The 8,857-nt window shown below is 29.2% G+C and overlaps 2 protein-coding genes across 2 annotated transcripts in view; both read left to right on the top strand.

Moving 5' to 3' along the window:
- LOC108694158 (ankycorbin) overlaps positions 1 to 142 on the top strand; it is a 10,327-nt gene extending 10,185 nt beyond the window's left edge. The window contains exon 15 of the mRNA XM_018203465.1: positions 1 to 142. This exon is cut by the window's left edge and continues 18 nt beyond it. Coding sequence (XP_018058954.1) covers positions 1 to 142 — 142 coding nt within the window.
- Positions 143 to 1,775: 1,633 nt separating this feature from the next.
- On the top strand, positions 1,776 to 8,834 carry LOC108694155 (cyclin-dependent kinase-like 4). The gene is made up of 6 exons (XM_018203462.1): positions 1,776 to 1,851; positions 5,583 to 5,772; positions 7,043 to 7,390; positions 8,031 to 8,297; positions 8,446 to 8,604; positions 8,703 to 8,834. Exons 1-6 carry the CDS (start codon positions 1,784 to 1,786, stop codon positions 8,832 to 8,834), a joined length of 1,164 nt encoding a protein of 387 aa, XP_018058951.1. The 5' UTR covers positions 1,776 to 1,783.
- The last annotated feature ends 23 nt before the right edge of the window (positions 8,835 to 8,857 follow it).

Raw genomic sequence — 8,857 nt, 5'->3', positions numbered from 1 at the left:
GGAAAAGCAAGTGATTGCTCTTCCGACTGAGAAAATGGATCGTACCAAAAGATATTTCGTTACATTTACTGTAAGAGGTGAAACGCAAGACGTTGAGAAAGCTAAATCATCTTGCACACAAAGAAATGCAAAGAGTGTCTAAATATATCAGGCTTTTCTGATAATCAACGAATAGTAATTTTCTCCAATATTTTCTTGGAAAAAAACGATTAAATTGATATAAGAATGTATAATTTGAGTCATAGATAAAGGGCATTTTCTATTATTTCATGTAAAATTTTTGAAAAATGATATTAACAGTAAAGATAATAATTTTCGTGCGTTTAATAAATACTACATTTGAAGGTAGCGCAACAGACTTAATGTTTTAATTTATAAAAAATATAGTTATAATAATTGATGTATTAGGTATGGGAAAAAGTTCGTGGCGTTTTTCCCGTTAGATGGCATTAAAAAAACGTCACGAACTTTTTCCCACACCTAATATATTGTTTTATTCTTTCATAAAGAAGGTTTTCTATTTTAGATGTCGACATTCGAAAAAAAGTTGAATACGATATACTTTTTTTTAAACCGAATATTCTTCGTGAGAATAAATTTGTTTTGCGCACAAAAATATAATATAAGAAATATATATATAAGAAATATATAAAAACTGCCAGACGAGATAAAATTTATAGATCAGTCAAATAGAAAAGTCAAATTATGCATTTTGTTAAATTGATTTGTATTATGCGTTATTTATATACATATGTATATTCTACATATATGTATATATATTCTTACATATATATATTCTATATACATATATATATACATGTATATTTATATATACGAGTAAAAATGATTATAGTTTCGTACCTGAATAACTACAGTAGTTTGTAAATTTTCTGTAATCGATTGAGGGAGAAAAAGAGAAAAAAAAGAAAGAATTAGAAGTCGTTTATTCTGAATGCTGCGCTAAATCATAAAATTTAATTATATGAAAAGAATTTGTTGCCATGATATACAAATGACAAATTTATTTAATAAAATAAAATATCTGACTTATATTCTGTGTGTTCCCTAGCTGTATAAAATAATATTCTGTATAAAAATATAAATAAATGAAAATTAATTATAACATGTTTTTTGCCTTGTATCTACTGATCTGAAAAATTAATATTTAATATAAAACTATAAAACTATAAAATTAAGTATATATTTGTACTTCTCTCTGTATGATTAAAGATTTTATAATTTAAAATCAAAACTAAATTCTATCTGTTGCAGAACTTTAGTAACTTATATTTATAAAAGGTTATACATTTATAATTTTTTTTTATTTGCTTATATAATAATTAATAGAAGTATACCTAGATTATTCATGTGTAATTAAAAACATTTCAAAATTTGATACTTTTTCAGACAATGTGGACAATTAGTTTTCTAGTTTATACATTTTTAGTTTCTAGTTTCTAGTTATATACATACACACACATAATATATATATATATAAAATAAGAATCAAATTATCGAAAGCGAGTGAGGCAGCATATTGAAAGCATTAGCTTAAAGGATTATTGATCGGTTGGTTGACGTGGTTTTAGGCAAAAGAACAGTCGTGTATGCAGTGAAAATCCGTTTCTCATTGAGAAATCTAGTGCCATCATCCGCTTTAGCAAAAGGCTATGTCAACAATGTCGACACGCCGAAATAAATTCGCGGTGGTCGCTACAGTGTTCGTCGGAATGCAACATGAATATTTCATTCGTAGCGTGAAAATCCTGTGAGAAGCCTGCGAATGGACAAATGGCTTCAAGATAGGAAGCTCTGGCTATTCGGTAGCACGCTACCATTGCTACCAAGGAGGTAAACACTGATTGTGATTATTATCAATGACATTATTAAATACGCAAAACATACGTTCGAATTAATTAAATACTTATCTTTTCGAACATATTTTTCGATAAATAAGTATATATCTATTATTTTGCGAAAGTCTATTCTAATATACCATTTTTCTTAACACCTTTGTGTAAACATAGAATTTTTAGCATTCACTCTATTAATTCAAGATCTGATTATCTATTTCTTTTAAAATCTATTAAAAAAGACAAAGATTTTTTTTAAAAAGATCTGAGAAAATTGTAATCTCGTTGTATACATTGTTATACATACACAGTGAGAAATGGCAATAGAATCGACATCGAATTAATCGATTCGACATCGATTCCATTCTCACTGGGTATATGCTTTGTGATACGAAGTTTATTATTATGTAACATGAGTCTATTTTATTAATATGGTATTTCCATAAGAATTGTACAAAGCAAAAATCTATTTTACACATAAATTATTTAAAACTTTTATTGTAGAGACAAGTTAATCATCACTATCATTTTTTAAAATATTTATTTAATTTCATGTAAAATTCTATATTATCTGCAGCGGATTATTTTTAAGGTATTTCTCACAAAGTTGTTTATTAAAATAAAATACACTTATCTTTTTATCTTTATGCTCAATGTGTTGTAGTATAGCTTGACATTATTTGTTTTCGACGAATTAATGTATTATTATATATTATCGCCATTTATAAAATGTTAAAGTGGTTATGATAAATTTGTCGAAAAAAAAGATTGAACCTGACGGTTGCGATTAACAATGACACTTTTATGTTACCGTCTGTCATGGAAAACATGTATAGGGCGTGTATCTAAAAGAATTGTATTTCCATTTTTTTCACACCTTTATCACGTAATACTACACTATAGCGTTCGTCAACAGTTGAAAATATTTTGACCTCTTTCACGGTCAGAATATATAGGCACCCTCAGAGAATATCGATTCTCAATAATCAAGAGCTCAACAATAACATAAAGCCGTCGCTTTCTTCAACATATTAGTACTGTCCGGTATGTTCGCCAACGAGGGTGATCTAATAAGAGTACTTCATGAACTCTATTCTTGGGTTTTTGTACGTAATTGTTTCTATGTTCTTTTTTCTTCACTATGTTCTTTTTCTTCAATTGTGCCCATTGAATGTCATCGCTAAATTGGATTTTTAATCAAACCTTCAAATTGGAGAGTTGAGAATAATCATGAAAAGTTATATATGGATAAAATATTATATTATTTCATTCGCTCATTTATTTTCGTACTCTATTATAACATGTACAGAATTTAGACTCAATCACGTGTGAATCATTGAGAAATTATAATTTTATTACAAGAATTATAAGATAACTTGTAAAAAAGTTACGGATATATTAAAAACACGCATACACAATGTTAAATTTTTTTAAAAAAAGATTTTAACAGTATAATATTACGTGCGCAACTAAATGTATAAATAAATTATTTTATTTGTAATAAATGAATAGTAATAAGTGATCTTTCTTTGAACTTTTCTATAAATATATAATTTATATTAAATATTAAAGTTTAAGTAAAAAATATAACGTGTTATATTTGCAAATGTTTCGTAAGATGATTTCGTTAATTACATTTTATTTTTTTTTTAAAGATGCGGTTTTCTTAAAAAATAAATACCCAGCAAACGAGAAGGGATTAAAATGGATTGAAATTTTTTTCTATCCGAATGCATATCTTAAAAAATAAATACTTTTTTTTTTTTAATTTAATTGAATTCAATTGGATTTAATTAAATTCAATTGGATGCAATTGGATTGAAAAACTGCATTTCCCATTCAAAATTTTGAATTGAACAGTATTCACAATTGTGCGTTTTTGCACAGAAAAAGCTAATATTATTTTTAGATTGAAAGGCATAGAGATATGCTCCATGCAATTCCTATAAATGAATAAAAATGCATTCAGGATTGAAAAGCATTTATTTTAATATTCGTGAATATTTTTGAAAATCTGAATCCATTTCAATTCATTTCAATCCATTCTCGTTTGCTGAGTAATTATCACGATATTCTATTTTTTTCTTATATTTTAAATAATTTTATGTTATTGTTATAATATATGTAAATTCCAAAAATGGAGCGCATTTTTTTTAAATATGCAAAGGTTAATGTGGTTATATAAGAAAGAACTCTGTTCATGTATCGAATATGTATATTAGTACGAGATTTCTTTAAAAAGTAAAAATATAACGTAACGTTTAAGTTAAAATTCTTTATATTATAATTGCAATCTTGAAAGTACATTCGTGAACTTAGCTATTTAACAAAATGTGTTTTAACAATTTTTCGTGTTTGTCTGTAATATACACATAACCTGGTCAAATCTGATTTAAGTTCTCTATCCTATTTGTTGATTTACATTCAAATTCGGATGTCGCAATTAGCTTTCAAGATTAACACATACGGTTTACGTAGGAAATTATTATGTCACATTATATACGCGCAAGCACATCGATACGATGAACGACGTGAGGTTTGCAAATTATCGACAATGCATACCACAGTGGTAATAAGAGACTTTTAATTTAGCTAATTCCTCAAATTTGAATCAAATAATCACGAAAAAGATAAATTTGACGATAAATAATGTATGTAATCCTAGGAGTCTGTTTAATCATACTAGTTCGTGAAACTAGTTTCTACTGGATCGATATCGTACATAATCAGTTAGTGTTAAATGTTAAAGAGCACATTCAATGTCATCGAATAATTCTTTTCATTTTTTACAAAAATTCTTAATCTTGAAGCAATCTTGATTTCGATTATACAACGATGTATCATTATGTATTAATTCCATTCAATTTTTATATCCTTCTGATGAACTGCTTGATTGATAGAATAATGATTGCAATATCTGTGCATTATGAATATCGAAATGTCGTGATATTGCGCTGCTTTATAGGTACTTGCTCATTTTAGAGATATTATTTTGGATCGGTATTGCAATCATCATTAGTTGACCAGCATTTCATCTACGCCTGCGCTAAACGTAAATTCGAATAAAGCAAAACTCGTGGGGTAGCTTGACCCTTGGTCATCCATTGGAACAGAGACAGTCCAGCCGGTACCGTACATCGCGATACTATGCTCTTTACGCAACAATTGACATCGTTACCATGTCTTGCTAAATATAAAAAGTGGGTATTTAAAAATGAGACAATTGGATGTCGATTTAGCGCTCTGTGTAAAAACAGTGATTATTCGAAGCACCGATATTTAGTCAATGTGCCGCTCTTAACGATTAATCAGTAGATTTTAGTAAAAAAAAAAAAAAGAAAAAAATTAAATATTCTTCTAAACACAAAGATTTAAAGAACTTCTAATTTTCGAAAATATTTCACTCGGATTGCGACGATTAAAAAAATTGGCTGAATTAATATTTTACTGATATAAAAAACAGTATTATATATTTATTTTAGAACGAATAAAAGGTAAAAATATACATATAGGCATTGTACGAATAGTATTTTTGCTAATAATTTCATAAATCATTAATTGAATATTAAATCATTTGAATGCGGTTGCAAAGTTCAATAGGATTCGTTCGAATTGGATTTTACAAATTATGTATATTGGCTGATGTAAATTATCGATTTTCCTATTAGTTCCAATATGAAATTTCATTGAAATCCAGTAGTAATATTGTAAAAAAATGATTTTACACAGGTCTCGGGCGCCGAGCAAAGCCATGGAGCGTTATGAACGTCTGGCACGTCTCGGCGAGGGTAGCTATGGCGTCGTCTTCCAGTGCAGGGATCGGCAAACTGGAAAACTGGTAGCTGTAAAGAAGTTTCAGCAAACCGAAGATGATCCCCTGATACGTAAGATCGCACTCCGGGAAATACGACTTTTAAAGGTCAGTTTCTTTTCATTTCTCTCAGTTGACAAAAATACATGTTTTTATTTATACCCAAGCAGAACAACGAATCACGATAATGTCAAAATGACATTAAAATGAATTGGAAATGATTGAAAAATGATTTTTAGTGTCATTTTGATATCATAATGTGTGACTTGTTGTTCTGCTTGAGTAATTACTTTTTTCGATCTAACGGAAATGAATGGAAAACGTAAAATTTTCTTTTTTTCGTTTATCTTTGCGATAAATATTTTGTGGATAATTTTTATTATAAAAAAAAAAAGAGATTATAAGAATAGCTAATATAGTTCTCGAAGTTTTTCGATTCAATCGATCTGCGGAATAATCAAGTTTGTCGAGGGTCGCAATTCTTGAAGGTGAATGACCTCGAGAAACGTGTACGTTCGCGATCGCTAGTTCTCACACACATAGGACATGGTGCGATAATTTTAGTCCCTTGAGAATTCAATTAAATATTTAGATACATTTTCATAAATTCTTTTTTTTTTTTCATTCGTTCTTTTCTCCTTTATAACTTCCTGCCTTCATTTTAAAATATACATGTACATAACGATATAATTATAAAAATAAAATATACAAATAAAATAGATTTATATTTAATAAAATTTTTATCGTTCTCGTTTCTTCAACCATTACTTATAAAAAATAGAATTAAAGTAGCAGGCACTCTAAGAAGGAAGTGACGTTCTTATTTACGATAAGAAGCTCACAGAAGATGTAATAATGGCTGCGAGAAGTAGCCAACGGTCAATACCGGGCACCGGTCAATATCTTAGCGTGTTACGGTCTTACCGACCTAATATTATATCGTTACAATCAGTGGGTTCACCACCAAACGTATGCGCATTCAAATAAGCCCCTTTACTGCCACGTTTTGACATTTTGCTTCAAGGCTATTCTTTGTTCGGTAGATAATAGTACTGCATTACGAAAATGTCTCTCTGGTCAACATGCTAAAATCTCTTTGCAGTATTTTTACTCATAAAGCGCCATGAAATTATAAATACAAACTTTAGGATTGAATTAAGAATTTGCAAGTGAGAAAGGAAGATAAATATAAGTAAATTGTCTATAAAAAAAAGTATTCTTAAAACCACAAAACTATTTTTATTTTAAAAGAGGAAAGTTAGCAGGGACGCACTGATCGTCTCGATTTGTCGTAAATTCTTTAGACACAATACACATAATTAATTTTGTTGATATAATTAAATGATTTAAGAATTAGAAATTAATATTTGATCTACAGAATCTCAAGCATCCAAATTTGGTTAATCTTCTGGAAGTCTTCAGACGGAAGAGGAAATTACATTTGGTATTCGAATACTGTGAAAACACCCTTTTGAATGAAATGGAAAAATATCCTAGCGGTTGCCCAGATCTCACAACTAGACAAATTACTTGGCAAATTTTGCAAGGTGTCGCCTATTGTCATCGTCTTGGATGCGTTCACAGAGATGTAAAACCAGAAAACATCCTCATCACTTCCGAAGGAGTAGTAAAATTATGTGATTTTGGATTCGCGCGTATGCTGAGTCCTGGCGAGAATTATACGGAATATGTTGCAACTAGATGGTATAGAGCACCTGAATTGTTGGTAAATATTCGGATGCACAATTTTAACATTTTCAGATTTTATAAGAAAAATAATAACAGTTCTATTAATCGCGCATAGATAGCACGCTCAATAAAACTACAAATTAACACTAATAATTTTCATCAAGTTTTAATTTATCTTAGTTTGTTATTGATATAATCAATGGATTTGATCAAATAATTTTTATCAACATCTCACGTTTGTGATAATAAAGCAATCGATTGTTTCTTCTTTCATTGAAATTTTGAATCTTTGTATTTTTTCAGAAACTACTGTTTAGTTATACTAAATTTTTTAATATATAAAATAATATTGTAAAAGATGGAAATTCATTTATATAAAAATTTAGTTTATTTTTTTTCAAATTTTATGATTTAACTTTGTTTAAATATATGTGTGCGTGCGTGCGTGCGTGCGTGCGTGCGTGTGTGTGTGTGTGTGTGTGTGTGTGTGTGTGTGTGTGTGTGTGTGTGTGTGTGTGTGTGTGTGTGTACGTTATTTAGATTGAAAATCTAAGCCTAAAACAAATAAACTTTTATGCAAATATTTTCAATTTTTAATATAAGCAAGATTTAAAAATTTTCATTCTTTATTAAGTTATAATAGAATCATGATGTTAACTACGCGTTTTTCGGAGTAGGTTGGAGATACACAATACGGTACTCCGGTCGATGTATGGGCCATCGGTTGCGTATTTGCTGAATTAATACGGGGCGAAGCTTTGTGGCCGGGAAAATCCGATGTGGATCAACTATATTTAATAAGAAGAACGCTGGGTGATCTTCTACCGAGACACATGGCCATCTTTCAACAGAATGAATTCTTTAACGGTATCACTCTTCCAACTCCGCAAACACTTACGCTGCTTGAAAACACTCTACCCCGTGGAAATGGCAGTACTTTACAAGTAATATCAACAAATCCGCTTTGATCTCAATTTAAAACATAGTACATTCGAACGAAAAAAGAATATATTATATGTAATATATACTTTCGTAGTTACCTCTGTAATATACAATAATTACTGTAGAAATAAATAAATCTTTTGTTTATAGATGGATTTCCTAAAGAAATGTTTGGATAAGGATCCAAATGAAAGGTGGACGTGCGAACAATTGTTGCGGCATTCTTATTTTGATAATTTTCATTTTAAGATGCCAGATGTTGAGACGGAAGAGTTTGAAAAACTTAAAAAATATCGAGAACGTTCTAGAGTAAGTTTATCTAATCTTAATGATTAAATAACAAGAGTAATTTAAGAATATAAATCAATATATATATATATAATACTTTTTATTATATATATTTCCAGAATACCAATTATAGTCAAATGATATTACCCCAACTACCTGGTCCTTCTGTTCATAGCCAAAGTGAAAATCGGCCGAAGAGCTCCTCAATACATCAGCAAAATTTTGATCATCTACCTACTATAAGAGGTTAATCAATTTCCTCTGTGATTGTATA

This window comes from Atta colombica, unplaced genomic scaffold (genome assembly GCF_001594045.1).
Source record: "Atta colombica isolate Treedump-2 unplaced genomic scaffold, Acol1.0 scaffold116, whole genome shotgun sequence".
In the NCBI taxonomy this organism is placed as follows: Eukaryota; Metazoa; Arthropoda; class Insecta; order Hymenoptera; family Formicidae; genus Atta; species Atta colombica.
This window is presented reverse-complemented; position numbering and strand designations above follow the sequence as displayed.